Source organism: Manacus candei, unplaced genomic scaffold (assembly GCF_025592945.1).
Source record: "Manacus candei isolate 608988 ecotype Guabito, Panama unplaced genomic scaffold, ASM2559294v1 h1tg000018l, whole genome shotgun sequence".
Taxonomy (NCBI): domain Eukaryota; kingdom Metazoa; phylum Chordata; class Aves; order Passeriformes; family Pipridae; genus Manacus; species Manacus candei.
The window spans coordinates 5,785,359-5,803,001 of NW_026138066.1; the positions used below are offsets into that span (position 1 = coordinate 5,785,359).

At 45.8% G+C, this 17,643-nt stretch overlaps 1 protein-coding gene across 6 annotated transcripts in view; it reads right to left on the reverse strand.

Moving 5' to 3' along the window:
- Nucleotides 1-17,643, reverse strand: part of ZC3H7B (zinc finger CCCH-type containing 7B) — a 46,501-nt gene that overhangs the window by 20,855 nt on the left and 8,003 nt on the right. For 3 of the 6 annotated variants that reach the window (XM_051784209.1, XM_051784210.1, XM_051784206.1), the window contains exons 3-14: nucleotides 16,716-16,749; nucleotides 16,138-16,335; nucleotides 15,126-15,284; nucleotides 13,448-13,528; nucleotides 12,183-12,242; nucleotides 10,760-10,802; nucleotides 6,498-6,757; nucleotides 4,648-4,996; nucleotides 3,619-3,677; nucleotides 2,562-2,724; nucleotides 2,315-2,476; nucleotides 1,254-1,459 (exon numbers count right to left, since the gene is read on the reverse strand). In XM_051784209.1, the coding sequence (XP_051640169.1) occupies nucleotides 1,254-1,459; nucleotides 2,315-2,476; nucleotides 2,562-2,724; nucleotides 3,619-3,677; nucleotides 4,648-4,996; nucleotides 6,498-6,757; nucleotides 10,760-10,802; nucleotides 12,183-12,242; nucleotides 13,448-13,528; nucleotides 15,126-15,284; nucleotides 16,138-16,335; nucleotides 16,716-16,749 (1,774 nt within the window). The remainder of the gene's footprint in view (nucleotides 1-1,253; nucleotides 1,460-2,314; nucleotides 2,477-2,561; nucleotides 2,725-3,618; nucleotides 3,678-4,647; nucleotides 4,997-6,497; nucleotides 6,758-10,759; nucleotides 10,803-12,182; nucleotides 12,243-13,447; nucleotides 13,529-15,125; nucleotides 15,285-16,137; nucleotides 16,336-16,715; nucleotides 16,750-17,643) is intronic. The other 3 variants (XM_051784208.1, XM_051784211.1, XM_051784207.1) reach the window with 3 other exon arrangements.

A 17,643-nucleotide genomic window follows, 5' to 3' on the forward strand; every position in this document is an offset into this window, starting at 1 on the left:
CAACATATTTTGGCTTATTCTCAACAGTATTTTCCATTGTGGTTGGAAAACTTTTGGTCAGAGCCACATATTCTTTCCGTGTTAGCCAACAGAGCAAGAACAAGGGGGAAATGATGGGGAGAAATAAAAGAACAGCCACTTCACAGCAAAGAACATGTCCCTTTACATATACTGCCAGCGTGGGGAACTCTGTGCTGCAGAGCATCAGGATCATATGAGACAATCCTCAACTGACCAATTCTGTGGCTCTGCACAGATATCAAATGGGAATTTGTTGCATTAAGAAGTTTTGATTTCTAAAGTAACTGCAGCTAAATTACAATTCGAAGCAACATCTCAAGACAGAGAAAGAGATGGGTGATCTTATGAGGCTGTGAACACTTGGTTCAGCTGCAGGGCTAAGGAAGAAATCTACTTCTCCTATCTCCTACACAGTAATTGCCCTCCTGGGAGCAGGACACTGGCTGGGACATAGAGAGTCATAGATGGCCCGCTCCTGCACCTTTAAGATCTCCTTCTTGAAGAGTGCCCAGCCTTCCTGGACTCCTTTGCCCTTCAGGACTGCCTGCCAAGGGACTCTGTCAACCAGAATCCTAAACACGCCAAAGTCTGCCCTTGGGAAGTCCTAGGTAGCATTTCTGCTGCCCCCCTTGTTTACTCCTCCAATAACTGAAAACTATCATTTTATGATTGCTGTGCCCAGGATGGCCTCCAACCATCACACCACCCACCAGTGCTTCTCTGTTCACAGACAACAGGTCCAGAAGGTGCTTTCCCTAGTTGTCTCCCTCACCAGCTGTGTCAGGAAGTTATCTTCCTCACACTCCAGGAACCTCCTAGACTGTTTCCTCTCTGTTGTGTTGTATTTTCAGCTGAAGTCCCCCACAAGAACAAGGGCTAGAGATTATGAGACTTCTCCCATCTGCTTACAGAATAATTTCTCTGCCTCTTCAGCCTGGATGGGTGGTCTGTAACAGAATCCCACCATGATATCAGCCTTGTTGGCCTTCCTCCAGATTCCTACCCATAAACACTCAACCTTATTGCTGCCATCATTAAGCTTTAGACAGTCAAAACACTCCCAAACATGCAGGGCAACCCCACTGCTTTTCCTGCCTTGCCCATCCCTCCTGAGGAGTTTATAGCCATCCATTGCAGCACTCCACTTGTGCGAGTCATTCCACCATGTTTCCGTGGTGGCAACTATCAACATATCAATGAAGGATGCTTGCCCCCTCCCACCAGCTCTGTACCTCACACAGGAAGGTGAAGATGCCCTGATGTTCCTTGAGGAGCTTGGCAATTGTGAGGTTGCTCTGCTTGATCCCACCTAGCGGGTCAAAGAGGAGGTCACGGTTGAGGGTCCCCTTCCTCTCCTCCGTCCACACGTCGATCTCTTCCTGGTGGTACGCGAAGGTGCAGTTATCCCCGTACTTACAGTCCTGCTTGTTAAGCATATCTACAAAGCAACAAACAGCACACACCACCACACAAGCAGGGCGGCCCAGTCAGAAACTAAACTCTCTCTCATCTCCTCCCACTGCCCATGCCTCTCAAGGAACTGAAAGCAAGAAAACAGAGCTGAAGAAAAAAGAAAAGACATCTCCCCCCAAGCTTGTCTATATCAAGACATTCAGGAAAGTTAATGCAAACTACTGAATGGTGACAATCTCAAGTAACATTGCTGTTGGGGAAACCATCTCAAAACAGAGGCCAGCTTTAATTCAGTCCCTGGTAAGGGACAGATCATGATTTAAGTAACACTAATCCATATTAAGTTCTCCCATAGGCCCAGCACTAAGTAGCCCTGTTAGCTTGGCTCCTGCAGTCTCCCCACCTCACTCAGTAGTTTGTAATGGCACTGCCTCAGGGACCAGTCTGGTCACACTGCCTGCACGTACCGTGGGACGGCTGGAGCAAGGGAACAGGTAGAGAGTGCTTCTCCCTAGGCAGAACCACAGGCCTACCCTGGGGCAGCTGAGTGGAGTGGGACTAATGTGAGCACTTGTACAGGAGGTAGGTTCACAGTAAAGCCCATGTCAACAGGGAAGCTCTGAGCACTTGGCTATGCATTGCACCTCACTGTGCCTTTGGAACTCTTCTGCTCCACCACTTTAGAAGCTGCCTGCTCTCCACAGCAAGGCAGCTAATTGCCCTTCACTCTGCCTAGCCATCCAGTCCATAGGCTACTGATGGGACAGGAGACCCCAGAGCCAGAAGGCAACAGTTGTAGATATCAACTATAATTTCCCTCCCAGCCTCCCGCAGCACACAGTGAACGGCCCCTTCCTGGCCACCAACTGCCCCAGATCACCTTTGCACAGGTAATAGGATCCTACAAAGTTGGTTTTTGTTGGGCGAGGACGGATCCTCTTCCAGATCTTATCTTCCGAGTTCTTCAGCCTGCCCAGCAGGATGTCCCGCTTGCACTTGTGCTCCAAGCCTTCCCGATAGGTGTAATCACCAGCCTTGGGCCCTGCAGGAGAGAATAACCTCATCAGCCCAGGGAAAGCCAAATCCTAGCCTGGGCCAGCGCTCTGGTGGCAGAGCAAACGCATCACCTGTTTTGGGGTAGCAGATATGACAGGCTTGCTTGAAGACGTGAGTAGCTGCCAGTGGGTTCTTCACTAGCAGGGCTGTGTTGGGCATTACTGGTTCTGGCTGGGACAGCAGGTGCTCGGTGACCTTGGGCACAGCTGGATGACTCACTCCACCAAGGTTGACCTGAGAGAAAACACATGTACCTCTCTTTTCAGCTCTGCAACTACCTGGGCAAGAAACCTCTCTAACCCCCTGCCCCACTCCAGTCTCTCAAAAACCTTTCTCATTTCCTTTCTCATAAAAGTGCTCGCATCTGAAATGACATTTCCAAAAGAGCTGCATGCAACTTCTTCAAAGAGAACAAACACTGCGGTATGTTCACTTCAAAGACAGGCCTCTTTCTCTATTGGTAAGGGATCTCAGTTTTCTATCATGAGCCACAGAACAAAATGCCCCCCTTGCTCCTTCCCATTCCTTCCATCACAATAAGCTCTCCCCTGAAAGGCTTTTAACCCTATCCCAACCTGAGAAAAAAACCCAAACCACATATCAGTAAATCTTCAGGGAGATTCACGTTGATGTTAATAGGGCTAGCAGATGACAGAAACTCAAGAATAATTCTTGCTCTAAGCTTGCTTAACCATCTCCTTTTTCTCCAAACTGCAGACATAGGACAGAGACAGAACAGTGTATCTGGAGAAGTCTCCTGACAGGGCCAGAGAGCAGTAAAGAGCCTCAGTAGCCTGAAGTCAAAGTTGGCTTACTCTGCCCCATCCTTGAGCGTTATGTGGCTGCCAGATACAGTGAGACACCAGTGTCCATGATCCCCTGTTGACCCTACAACCAAGGCCACACCATGTCTACCCCAGCAATATGAAGTCACAGATAAAAACAAAGATGGAACAAAGGTCTTCCTACTGACTGGAGAAATCTTTACCTGCCTTGCCACGACACGGAAGGCAAAACTCACTGGGGCAGGTCAAGGAGAGGGGCCCAAATTACCTACATCACCCAAATCACTACTACCTTGGCTCCAGAGCACCCTGGGACATCAGCAGGGAGGAGTAGCTCACTCACCACAGGGGATGGTTTTTGGCTGCCAGGTGGGTGTCGCAGTTCCTGAGAGCTAGTTTCTTCTGGGCAAAAGAAAGGGAAAAGAGCCCCACAAGACAAATATAATCATTTCACTTTCAGAGGCAATTCTGCTCACAAAAAGACAAACAAATGCTTATTAAATCAATTTGCTTTATTTATTTCATAATATTTTAATACTTTATCCCCAAAGCAGCTGTCTGGACTTGGAAAAACTCCAGGAAAGGCCTTCTTGTCCCACAAATCTACTGAACCCAACTCTATGCTGCTGAGCACTGGCATTCCCAAGGTGGCAACTCAAAGGTAAGCCAATGCTGAGGTGAATGTGAGTGTTGAAGGCTGACTGGCCAGTCTCTGCTGTTCTCAAAATACTTTTGCTGCCAACATACTGCAACACTGGGGACAAGTTAACCAAGAAGAAGCCTGCCTTTCCTCCTGGACAGGAAGGCACTTTTTGCCCACCATCCTCCCCAGCTTTTCTACTTGTGACATCAGAGTGCAGAGCCTCATTCAAGAGGACACTCACTGCCCTGAATCCAGAGATGGGAAAAACCCACCTCAGCCTCTACCATTCTGCCCAGCATAACAAGGTCCTGCATCATCTCAAACAGTCACCATGACTTTGCTCACTTTGTGCAAAATGAGGAGGGGGGAGGAAGCATGCTATAGTCCAGCAAATTGTGCCAAGGGAGGTGTCCTGGACACCGAGCCAGGTTTAAATCTCACCAATCATCAATATACACCTTTGTGTTCCATTCTCCTCTTTAAACTTCACTCTGTGCACGTACTGGTTGTCTGGGATTACACACCTGACAGCCTTTCTCATTACTCCTGAGCTAAACATACTCAGTTGCTCTTGTCCAAGACAACTCCCTGCTCTCCTCTACATTTATATTCCCATTCTGCCACACCAGCAGATAAAGCCACATGATGGATGTTCTCAGCACTGAAGGAAATAATTTTGGCGTGCATTCACAGCTAAGGCAGCATAAAACCCCGTCACTCTGCACCTACCAATGGCAAAGGAATCCAAGGCATCCAGAGACCCTCTGCTTGTCCCAAAGGAGTCCAGGGCATCGAGCCGTGTGTCTGTGTAGGGAAGCAGATCCAGGGAATCCAGCGAATCTAAAGTAGAGCCGCCACTTCCTCCTGGTGGGGCCTCGAAGGCATCCAGGACAGAGGAGGAGGAGAGCTGCTTGGTGGGATCCATCACCAGGCCAAAGGAGGCGGGTGGCAGAGGGGTGGAGACAGGGATGCTGGCTGTCACGACTGGAGGCAGCAGCGGAGTTCCCCCCGGAAACACAGGAATCAACTGGGGCATCTCGGTTGGCAGATTGGCAGGAATGGTGCCCTGGACCAGAGACTTCAGGGAATCAGGAAGGAGGAGGATAAACAGCACATTAGGAATGAGGAGTAGAGACTTAAATCTGATGTCCTAGTTTTGGCTGGCACAGAGTTAATTTTCTTCTTAGTAGTTGGTACAGTGCCGTGTTTTGGATTTAGCATGAGAATAATGCTGATAATACACTGGTGTTTTGGTTGTTGCTAGGTCGTGCTTACTCTAAGTCAAGGACTTTTCAGTTTCTCATGCTCTGCCAGCAAGCAGATGCACAAGAAGCTGCAGGAGAGCATGGCCAGGACAGCTGATCTGAACAAGCCAAAGGGATATTTCATACCACAAAACATCATGCCCAGTATATAAACTAGGGAGACTAGATCAGAAGTCACCAGTTGCTACTCAGGGATGGGCTGGGCATTGGTCAGTGGGTGGGAAGCAACTGGATTATGCATCACTTCATTCTCTTGGGTTTTATTCCTCCCTCTCTCTCTCCTTTTCTATTATTATTATTATTGTTATTATTTTTATTATCATATTTTATTTTGTTTCAATTATTAAACTGTTCTTATCTTAAACTACAAGTTTGGATTTTTGATTTTTTTTCATTATCCTCCCCACTGGGGAAGGGGCAGGGGGAAAGTGAGTGAGCAGCTGCATGGTACTTAGTTGCTGACTGGGGCTAAACCATGACAACAGAGAGCAACAGGCTCCCACTGAGGTGCGTGCTATACTATCTGAAGCAAAAGGATACCTGGCAGCTCAGTCCACCACAGACCTTCCAATCTATCTATACTGCAAACAGTCTGGACCAAGATCCCTGAGGAGGTGTTGGGCTACCTGAGCTCATCAGTCTGCAAGGCAGAACCCTGTGCTGGGCACTTAAACCACCTCAGGCTGAGAAACAGTGCAGCTGAGTACACACTGCACCAAGGTCAGGGTAAGGACCATGACTCGTGGCACCTCCCATCAGGGCTTTTTGGCTCAGAGGCATCCAACGTGAATGTGATTATATTGCCTCCAGACCTAAGCTGGCTCACATAACATCAGCAACACTGGCAAATAAAATCTAACATAAGTATGAATACAGACTGCGTCTGCAGCTTCCAGACCTGTTCAAAGAGCATAGGCTGAATGCAGTCTGCACAAAATACAAGAACCTTAGAGCATGGCCACTGTATAAAATACATCCATCATTCCTGCTTCACCCCACTCATTTCTACCCTCAGACCTGCTTCAACTCCTCGACATCAGAGGCCAGGTGGAAGAAAATGTCCGAGGAAGGCTACCTAGGGTACACTTTGAGAGGCAGCTCCATGAAGTTGTACATGGCAAAACAGGCTTGGAGGAGGGTTCTTTAGATACTCACAAGCCACTTGCAGAAATAAAGGAAGTAATGAATGGGTTTTGCCAGAGGAAGAGTTAGGAGAAAATAATTACAAACAGAGAGAGGTAGCATGCATATCCTCATGCTCCAGGGACATATTTGGAACAAGAAGCAGGGGACCCATGCAGTGCTGACTCTTACTAGAGGGTATGGTGACCCTTCAGCAAGGGAGTCCAGGAGGGAGTCCAGTTCTTCCCCAATGATGTCCCCATCTGTGAAGTCCTCCACGCTCTCAGGCACTGGCAAAGGTACACAGTCTGGAGATGGGAGCAAGCTGGCAGCAGGGAGCGAGGTAGGCAAGCCCTTTGCATCTGCGTCAGAGGGCAAAGGGGCCAGCCCATCATTCACAGGGATGGAGGCGGCCACAGGAGCCGGGAGGCACTGCAGGTCCATAGCGCAGTCTGTGATGAGAGAGAAACAGAGCCAGTCACCAGGAGAGCCTCTTGCAGGAAGCAAGCAGAGCACAGCCTGGCAAAAACAATATTGTACAACTCCACAAATCACAAAAACGAAGTATGCCAATTTTTCGAGAGGAGAGGCTCTAGTCTGAAGAGTACTTGCCCTTTCATTTTTGTTCCCGCTCTCCAATGGCTCACCAATAGCTGAAGTACATTCTAAGGGCCAGTGCCCAGTCTGACTGTCGGGATTTGGCAAGCAGTACAGTAACCAGGAACAACACAAAATCTGTGGCTGAGCAGCTACTGAGTTCACTGTGGCCAGGACTAAAGGCCAGGGGCACATAATCCGATTTCTCTATAAGCCACCACCTGGTGTTTCCTTTAATGTTCCTCACTAATACATTTGGCAGAGATCACTGCCTTCTCTAGTCCTTGGAGCTTTGATATCCCAGCTGAAAGTCTGCTTACTTGCATACACCCTCTCTAAAAACCCAGGCCTCCTAAACAGCAGAAGATAAAAAACACAAGGCCCTGCTGAGAAAAGAGTCAGAGACTGAGTGCTCAGATCACGTTATGCTATCAATGTGTCCCCAGAAATCCCCATCAGACTCACTCAGCTGTCTTTACCCAGGTAAATTCCCTGCTCCTGAGTCCTTCCTGATGTCTGTAGCTGGGAGGTGGCTGCCCATACTCCCCCTCAACACGTGAGCAGCAAACATCCCCTTGGGAACTTGTGAGAGCCAGGAGAGAGGCAGTGATTTTCCCTAAGGCTTCTTTCCCTCTCCAGTACACTACTGAAATGGTAAGATGTTCCCATCATGCAATATAAACCTCTGTTAAATGAAGTTAAGTTACAAGCACATATTTTTCAAAGAAGAGCATTTTATTCTCAAAAAAATTAAAGGTTAAAAAAAAGAAGTTCAAATGTTAGAAATTTGGAAAATGCAGTATTACATTTGCAGTTCTCAAACCAAGCACCCAAACTACCTTAATTCTGCCCCTGTGTAGATGTCCTGGAATAAAAGAAAAGAAATAAGACAAAGATGCTACCTTCTCCACCCACATCCCAGAGGCTGCACTGTAGCTGCAATGGTCTAAGGCTATAAGCAAGGCAAAGTTTGGAAGGAGAGACAATAAATTTTATTAGAAAGACTGATAAGTTTGGGAAAGAAACTAGACAAGCTTTGGAGACACAAAACTTGATCCAGCAAGAAATGCCTCCTGTCTGCTCACTCAGTCCCCACAAGAACTCGGCCATCCCTTTGTAACTGGGACTGGGCGAGCGAGCCCTGTTACTGTATCTACAGCGTGTGTTCAGTGAGGAATGTGGTGGTGCCTTTCTTAGAGAGCTCAGCAAATAACCAATTGCAGCAAACCCCCAAGTCCTGAACAAAACAACAGCAGACAACACACACAGGCAGGCCCCCTTATCTCTAGCCCCACCAGGAGCACAGCACCATCCACTGCAACCTTTCCTCCAGCATTTGTTGTGAGTAGTCCATGTGGATGGACCACAGCAAAGGTCACTGTACAAGGCACTGGAGGCCAAGCTGTGATAAAAGGCAGGGAAAGCAGGGGGAAGTGGCAAGGAACAGACTCAGGCACCCTCTCCACATCCTCAAGCATGTCATTGAAAGAACGCACATGTTGTACCTTATGGGATCCAACACAAGCTTTCAGTGCTGCAGCTGAATACATTTCCCACAGGCAGCAGCTCAAAGGCAGGCTGTATGTGTCCTTAGTTTTGCAACTGCCCCTCAGACCAGGCTCGGCTCCAAGCCCATGCCCCCTTTGCGATGACTTCTCTCGGCTCATGTCCCTTTGGTGCAGAACCTCCATCTGCACTCGGGAGCCAGCCATCCAGCTTCCCTCGGTGATGGCCTCATAGCTGGCAGCTCAGCCAGATTCCCTGCAGTACAAAGGGATGGCTTGTGCCTTCCCATTTTTCAGATGTTTAAATCTGGAGTACTGTCAAGATCCCTGCAGAGGCCAACAAGAAGTTCAGAACACGCTGGAAGGGATAGGGACACATTCAGCAGGGAGCAAAAGGGTTCACGATGACAGGGCCCCAAAGGATCCAGCAGTTCAGACCTTCTCTGAGGAATGAATGAGGCTCTCCAGTTTCCATTCAGACTGGGAAGCAGAGAAAAGAGGCCCTCACACATCCTAAGAGGCCCCAAATCCAGAAAAGCTGAATGCACAACCAAAAGGCAGAGAATAACATGGGACCCCCCACAGCACAGTGCATGTGAAGGGCAAGGAGAAGAGCAGGGACCAACAGGTTCCACTACTTGCAAGGAGCAGAGGGGAGATGTCTGCTCCCCTCTCTGACCACCCCTGTCATTCCTCCCACTCTCCTCTGTCCAATCTTTTTTCCCATCCCTCCTTTCCCACTCCTGCTTTCCTCAGGACACCCCACCTGCTGACCTTACCAGCCACGATACCCATATTTCATGTACTCTCCTTACAGAAAGCTCATACACTTCCTGCATTCACCTAATGTTTGCTCCATCTTCAAAAAATAAAACAGCTTTCTTTGATGAGTAGATCACAGACACACACACCCCTCCTGATTTCTGCCACTGCCATGACACTAAGCTCCAGGTATTTATTATAAGCTCAGTGAGGGTCTTGTCTATATGCTCCCATGAACCAAGTCTCAAACCAAGCCCTCCCATCTGGCAGTTTCTCTGGCCATATACCTGTCTGACCCAGAGGGGCAAGTACAGAGTTTTTAAAAGCCCAGTTTCTAGCTCCACTTCCCCAAACAGCAGTGGTTCCCTAGTGCATTAGCTAGCCAAAGGCCATACTGAGCCAGATCTGAGCCATGATCTCTGCAGAACAGGCTGAGTTAATCAGATCACTTCAAGCAAAACATGGAGGAAAGGGCTTGAACAGTTTGGATCTCAAAACCAAACCAAACCAACAACAAAAAAAACCCTTGCTAAAAAAGCTTAGAATCTGAAACTCTCAAGGTTCCCAGCACCCACAGCCCTCCTGCTGGCACACCACTCTCAGGTCAGGGGGATAACACATAATTCCAGTGCTTTCGAAAAGGTTTCCTAGCAGTAAAGGCTTTGTCTGCCTGAACTGCAGCAAAGGTGGCATGCTGCTCTTACACAAATCGTAATTAGATAAAGAGCTTACTGGACGCAGTCACCCTGTACTCTATAGTAGGAGTCCAATTCATTTCAGCACTGCAAGATAATGTGAAAAACTCTCCTTAATTCACAGAACTGGGTCTCATGATCACATGTAGCATTCAGCTGCTGAACTGGCATTCAACAGAAAACTAACATGTTTCCAAAAGCACCTTAACGATGAAATTAGTTTCTTTCTATAAAAACAGCCATTGCAGTGGTAAGTCCTCACACTTACCCTCACACACAGGTAAGTGTGTTCCTTACCTTTTGAAGGAACAAAGAGGGATGTGCTCAGAGGCACAAGCTCAGTGCTCCAGCACACAACAAAGGGCAACACACTTAGCAAGCCTTTCTACAGGGGCAGAGTTAAGGTCACTTGTTTCACAGCATGAGAAAAGCAACCTTGTTAGCCCTCCTTCTGCTCCTCCTGGGTGCCTAACCCTGAACTCAGCTCTCCCTGGTCCCTCCCAACTCCTTTTGTTTTCAATTGCTCCACCTCAACATCTTGGAGTACAATACACACTCAAAGCACAAGCGGTGCCTATAACCTTAACTTCACTTTATCTGGACTGTTTTGTTTGGGAGCAGAGCTTCAGAAGCTTTGCCAAGCTTCAAGAAAGCACAACTGGAGAGAGCTGTGTATCTCAGCAAACCCTTTTAATTCCCAGATGTGTCTCTCACTGGGCCTGGCCTTTTCTGCTGAAAAAACATTCCTGCTTTCCACCACCTTTCGCTCTTCCTTGTTACCAAAGCCAGGAGTGTGCAGAAGAGACACAAATGCAGGGATGAACCTCTCAGGCCTGCCAGTCTAGTCACATACCTTTCTGAAGCCACAAAAATCTGAGAAGAGGGATATTTTTACCTGTTTCGATGTCATCTATCGAACCCAATCCATTGGAAGTAGTCTGCAAAGAGGATGTAGGAAAGGGGAGAGAAAAATATTGTGATAAATGAATCTTTAAACAGATATCCACACTTCACAGATGAGATTCTTTACTACTACTAAATGCATATGACCCCGTCTTTTCCCTTATGGCCTCTTTCCTTGCTAGAGCAGTAAAGGCAATGAACTTTAAGAGGCCATTAATCCAAGGAACCTATTCGTTTTTACCTTCATCCGTGTACAAACCATTCTGCTGCAAAGAAATACCATCCCTGCGCAATATCCAACCATTTGAATAAATCCATACATAGAGGAGGGTTTTTCACGTGTGGGTGAGAATACTGTGTCCCAAGTCCCAGGATGCATCAATCGGTCAGCCCCCAGCATGGGAGAGCTGATTAGCCTGATCTTACGCAACGTTCCTTTTCTTAGTTCACATATTTTGCGATCTAAAACCCACAAACTTTTACAGCAAACTCAAAACAGGAAAATGTTTCCGCCAAGACAACTGCTGACTTGGAGCTCCAGGCAAGAAATAAATTGAGTCCATATTTTACGGAATCATAAACAGAGGTGTGCCTTTAGCTTAAACTTAAAAAGGCACAAGTAAAGCATTTGTCTTGAGATATTGCATCTACTACAATAGTTCTTGCACTACTTTCAATTCTTGCAAAAGGAAAGATTTTCAAATTAAAAACTAGGCACAACCATTAAAGAAAGCTGACTGGCCTTCATAGAAAGATGTGAAGGCAAGGCACTGAAGCATGAGAGGTAAACTAATTCTTTGGTATCCCACCTTATTGTACAAAATTACAATGTTTACAGTTTTATTGTTTGTTTGCTTTAAGGAGCAGTGTGAGCTACCAAACAGCCTGTAAAAACAGCAAGTGTTTAGTTTGGTTTGTTTTTACCCAGTGTTAGAACAACGAAATCCGCAATTTCTTATATTTTACCTTAGCATTTGTACAGTGCCCTGGTCACCTGGATGTCCCAGGACAGTACAAAAAGTACATAAGCTGTGTATGTACCTCTCTCAGAACATCACAGCATTTAATTTGTATGTTTCTTCAGCGGTTGCACTTTCTGACTTTTACTTAGCACTGCTGTTAACTACATAAAAACTTGAAAATGAAAATTTATTTAAAATGCAAGAGAAAGCAAACATTCACAATAACTAAGCAAAATGACCGTTTTCAGTAATCTAATTACTGACAACAAAAATGCTGTCACTAGAAATATTTTCAAAGAAATTAATTTCCTTGAAAATATTCCTTAAAAGTGGAAAACTAATTAATACAGTTCAATCCTAAAAGATCATTACAAATTTGCATGTAAACAAAACTGCAAAGCATTCTAGTAACACAATCCATAAAGAGTAACAACCACAGGATGCAAACTCTACCTGGTTTGATAAATTGATTGATGTGCCATTACTGAGTAGTGAGAATGTTTCCAATTCCTGCTGCAAGGAAGAGAGAGGTTTCAGAGCAGAATTCAGCCCATGAATGCTCATAAACTAGGCAAAGCTGGGTTACAATAGAGTTTCCTTCCAGGCATTGCCCCAAAATAAATGCTACCCCAAAAGGCTGTGGCACAAGGGTACATGTTCCTTAACACTAAAAAGGGACATAAATTTGTTCTGTACACCTCAGAACATCCGACACAATCAGGAAGCAAAAAACTTCCCTGAGGAACAGAAGGTTGTTTCTTTTTATTAAGAAATTACTATTTTAGGAAGGTATTACAGTGTTGGAATGAAAGCTGGAAGTCAACAGAAGAGATTGCAAAGTTATCAAAATACCAATCACTAAATTTCAAATAATAAAAAGCATTTCAGAGTTTTTAATTTTTGTATTTCTCACATACAAGTGGTTTAAGCCCATCTCAACTGAGTAACACGACAACACCAAAAAAAGGCAGCAAGGCCAACACAGCGAACAGCTACAAAAAGTATTTCTGCAAAAAGCTTCCCTTTCTTTGAGACAGAATCATTTGGGAGTGTTGAGAGCTTCTACAACATCAAGGAGTTTTTTTCAGGGTAGGAAAATCACATGTGAAGTTTGTCAGGGAAAGGATTAAAACATTATAGTCAGATTTACCCAAAAGCTCTCTGCAAACTTAATGCCCACCAATCACTCCACTTCATATTACAAAGGTGCCCCTCTGGAGATGGAACACTCCGGTTGATTAAGACACCACCGCGCATGGGGCCGAGGATGCGAATGCAAACGTCGGCCTCCACTACCAGCTTATGTTCCCTACTTCTGACAACAAAATCCATGACCAAGGCAGCTTTATGGGAGAGCGCTAGCAGTGGCCTGACGCCCTCTAGCTCCATCGCAGGGTACACATTTAAACACCTACAGTACTCCAACTACAGCAGCAGTTACTTGCAGAGCCAAGTTACAGATCCAGCCAATGGTGTTAAGTAGTGGACCCAGGACTCGTTTTTTGCCTCCTTTCCTGGGATCTGACCGGATGTGTACCTGCTGCTCTCCCAAAGTGCAGGCCTTTCCCCCACCATGAAGTGTACACAGGCTAGCAGCCTGCAAGAGGGTTGGCAGGGTGGTGTACATGTGTCTGCAACTGCAGAGCAGCACCTCCCACTTCTGCAAAAGTAAATCTGCATGAGCCAAAGGATACCCTCTAACCAAAAAGAAGTCCTACCTGAGGTCTTTTGTATGCTTTTCGAACCCTCAGTCCCAGCTTCTGGGCAAGTTCCTGTCCCAGTTGTGTGACGCTTTCATCCTGGGGACAAAACCATTGACAGGACACTTTCAGTTTTGTGGCACACAGAATGAAATAAAGAGGAAAGCAGTTATGCACACTGGGCTGCACCAAGAGGCCTCAATTTTTTTAGACAGCAGCAGGTGGGCAATTCCCAGAGCAGCCCTAGGAGAGTCCAGGCAGACCTCAGCGTTCTTGTCATTGAGTCCTGCCAAGATGCTGCAGTTGCACCAAGAGCTCTGCCCTACACTCTGCAGAAGTCCAGAGTGAATATTCAATGCTGCAGAAGATCAGAATCAAATATCTGCTTCCAAAAAAGCACCCACTCTGCAAAAGCAGGGTTTATGAGTCCTGCTGGCAAGATGGTTGGAAGAGCTGCCAAGGCTGGCTGCTAGGGGCTGATACAGCTTCTTCAAGGTCTCCATGCCTGGGAAGGAGCCTGCACGTCTTCCCTCTCTGCTAGCTGCAGAGTTAATAATCAGTTTTGATATGCAGACTATATTCACTAGCCTGTTTTACTTGTTTGTTTGTTTCCTTGTTTTTAAAGCTGAAACCAAGCCTCAGTTTCCAACTTACTAGCTAGAAGGCATTTTCACTGTCTTCAGCTCCAGTGAAACTGCCTCAGCTTAGTCAAGCAGATCCTTTAGCTTTCCTCATTGTGTGCCATTTACCACCCTCCCTGCTCAGTGCCCATGCCCACTCACACACCACCATGGGCTTTCTGCCCACAACCTTCTTAACTTATACCAGCAACTGTTTCCTTCTGCTTTCCTCTCTCTCCCTGTTTGCAAAAATATCAGAGTACTTTAACAGTTTCTTTGAAGACTTTCAAAGACTGATTCTATAACATAATAATAAATGAAAGTTAACTTCTTGTGTGGAGGTAGATGCATTTTTCTTGTAATAGCATTACAGTGATGGATCAGAACCAAATTTAGCAAACTTAACCAGTGCTTACTAGAACCTGGGTAATCAGTCTGGTTTCCTGTTCAATATTTGGCCTAAGACGACGCTCAACAAAAGCGTTATCAGGAAAATATTTAGGTCCTAGTATATGCAGATAGCTCCCTTTGCATGCAAAAATTTACACACCTGTGAACATAAAAATAACTATGACGTGATGTCAAGGACAGTTTTGCATGTTCCTCAAGAAATAAAAAGCTTTTTCAGCTTGCCTTAGCAATCAGTAAGTAAACCGTGAGACATTTTTATCCAAAACAGGAAAACTATATGTTTTCCTTCCAAAGCTCCAATTCCCATTTGTCCCATGCTCCTAGCCATTCCCATTAGAGATATAAAAGCAGCCAATTAAAACATTCTTATGGCCTCAGTTCACATTTTGTTAGGGCAGGGTTTTGCTCTTCACAAACAGGCCACTGAACCTGCTGTCACTAACTGGTGTCTGTGGCTGGCACTATCTTTAGAAGTGACTTGGACTGAAGAAACATGGGAGGACAAACATCTTTGAATCAGAGAGACAGAATTTCTGAGCATAAGCATGCTCTCAGGAACAGCCAAGCTTCTTCTTCCACTATCCCCTGGCCTCACACTAAGCATGTTGCAGAGAGGAAGGTTGTGAGCCACAATACTCAAGCTGAGTTGTATGTCCAAAACTTACATGTGGGAGGGACAGCAAGCATCGGCTATTGCACTCATACGCTTCTTTGTGTCTTCCAAGCTCATTTAAGGAGCGGGCTTTCCGGAATAGCGCTCGTATGTTCTCCTTGTCAAGACTTAAAGCCTTCTCACTGTCTTCCAGTGCCTTCTCATACAATCCCTGCATGGAGGAGACCACCTGGAGTCAGATGTGGCACAGCAGACTAACTCCTCCTCGTGTATGAATACAAACGTTCTATCTCTCAGTAGAAAACAGGAATATAAATGGCAGTTGGAAGTACATATTTATTACCTCGTGCACCGACCAGTGTACAAACACACCTACATCAACAGAACATTTTGTTAAATCCTGCAAACCTCAAAACACTTCAAAGTCAGTGAATGACAGAACTAAGGCTGCTTGAGCAACCTTATCTTCTCTCCCCCTCTACCTTGGCCATGTTACACTTGGCAGTCTTTAATTATGTGACCACTTGCAAATTTTCAGGGGACAGCCTCATTATGAACAGGATGGACCTGCTCTGGAGTTGTGCCATAAAGGAAAGCTGTTATATGTCTTAGTAAAATGGAAGCTTTTTAGAGCCTGAGTATTTCAGAATCTTCTCCATGTGTGTGCTGAAATTTCTTTCAAGACCCAAAGCCTTCTTACTATCTTCTAGTGCCCACTTGAGAAGGCAGAAGCCTCCAGAGCAATACTCAGTGTTCCAGAGAAATGTTTGCTCAGCACTGGAAGATACTGGATTGTACTAACTCCTCATCAGTGTGGACCAGAACTGCACTGTCAGTACCTTAGGCCTGGCCCCATCTCCATCACATCCTTCCTCTGGTCTCGCAAGACACAGTGCAATAGTGGGGTGATATCAGCGTTTTCTGTGTGTCATCATCTCCTCCAGTGTTCAACCAGGGAGTGGACAAAAACAACTGAAATCCCTCCTGACATCTTTTCCAACTGCACAGCACTGCAACTGTGATGTCCTCCCTGGTTTCTGAGGATGACTTGGGAAGGCACTCACCATGGCAAAGTAGCAGGCAGCTCGGTTGACATGTAGCTTGCAGAGAAGTTCCTTTGGGATGGTCACCTCATCAGAGGCTGCATAATCTGCCACATTCAGCCCTTCTACATATTGTACCAGTGAAAGCTTGAAATCCTTCTCTCGAAACAAATCATTGCCCTCTGCAAACAAGTTTCTCACAAGCTTCTGCAAAAAGGCCTGGGCAGCAGGGAGAGAACAAGTAGACAAATGGATATTCAGAGACAGGAGAGACTTCCCAATTTCCCATTCCTTTCCACATGTTTTAGCAAACTTCTTGCCCACTAAGATGCTCTTGCCTTCCCACTCTCATGTAAAACATCAATTTTTTTGGTAGAGGAGAATGATCCAGTCAAATCCCCACTCTTCTTGAACACTCAAGTGGCTTCTCCTTTCCCTGAAAGCTGTCACTGTCAGAACCTTAAAACTTTAAGTCACAGACAAATTGTGACAGACCATCCCACGTTCCTCACTTTTGGTATGTAAACTAATGGCTGTGCAACAGAACAGATCTTGCTATCCAGAGGGCTCCCAACCTCAGTAAACAGATTCTCCATTACCTCATAATCTTCTTGACTTAGGGGTAATGTGGACCTGAAAAAAAAGAAGAGAAAATACTCATGAAACAGGCATTCATGCAAACAAGGGCTTTTGTCTCATGAAGGAATCATCTTTCTGGTCCTCTGTTGATGATCTCAGTTACTGAACATTTTATCACTGAAAAGGCAGCTGAGGCAAAGAGAACACAGTTGGGGAGCATTAGACCATTATGCTCAGTAACGGTCACAGTGGTGTCAAGTGTTGGTCAGGTCTCAAAGGGACTTGAAACTAGAGGAATCTTATTCTCAGCTATTTTCTGTGCAATGTGTCTGTAACGTGTCTTCAATCATCTAAGAAACCACATCTTTGACAAGTCATGTGAGAGATTGTCAAGAAGAATACAAGTGTATTTTATGTGCATCTGGCTGTAATGAGAGGAACCAGATTGGCACTCCAAGACCTCCCCAAATCCTTTGTGAAACCAGAGACATACAGTGATACATGCAATCATTTTCCTCTGCCTTAACTTAGCCACATGTCTTTGGGTCTACCCCACAAAAGGAAGGGAGAAAACAATGCAGGTTTAGGAGGCTATTTAACTCCAGCTCTGTTGGCCAAGGCTGTGCCACAAAACTGGCAGCGCTTGCGTGGGTAACACCTACCCCACAACAGCACTGAGACTTAGGAGAAAGGTTCTGTTCTTCAAATTGGACCATCCAAGTAACTCAGGCTTGGTCCCCATATATTTATTTTTCCTCTTCAAGGAGAAATCAATAGGCTCTAGAGGAATCCTTAGCACCTTTCATAGCCTTTCTCACCTGCAGTGCATACATGGTCTTACTGGTTACAGAATAAACTTATTTTAGATTTCATCTGACCACCATCTACTCCTTAAAATTAAGTACAGGAAATGTCACGGCTTTGTAAGAAACATTCATGCTGCTTATA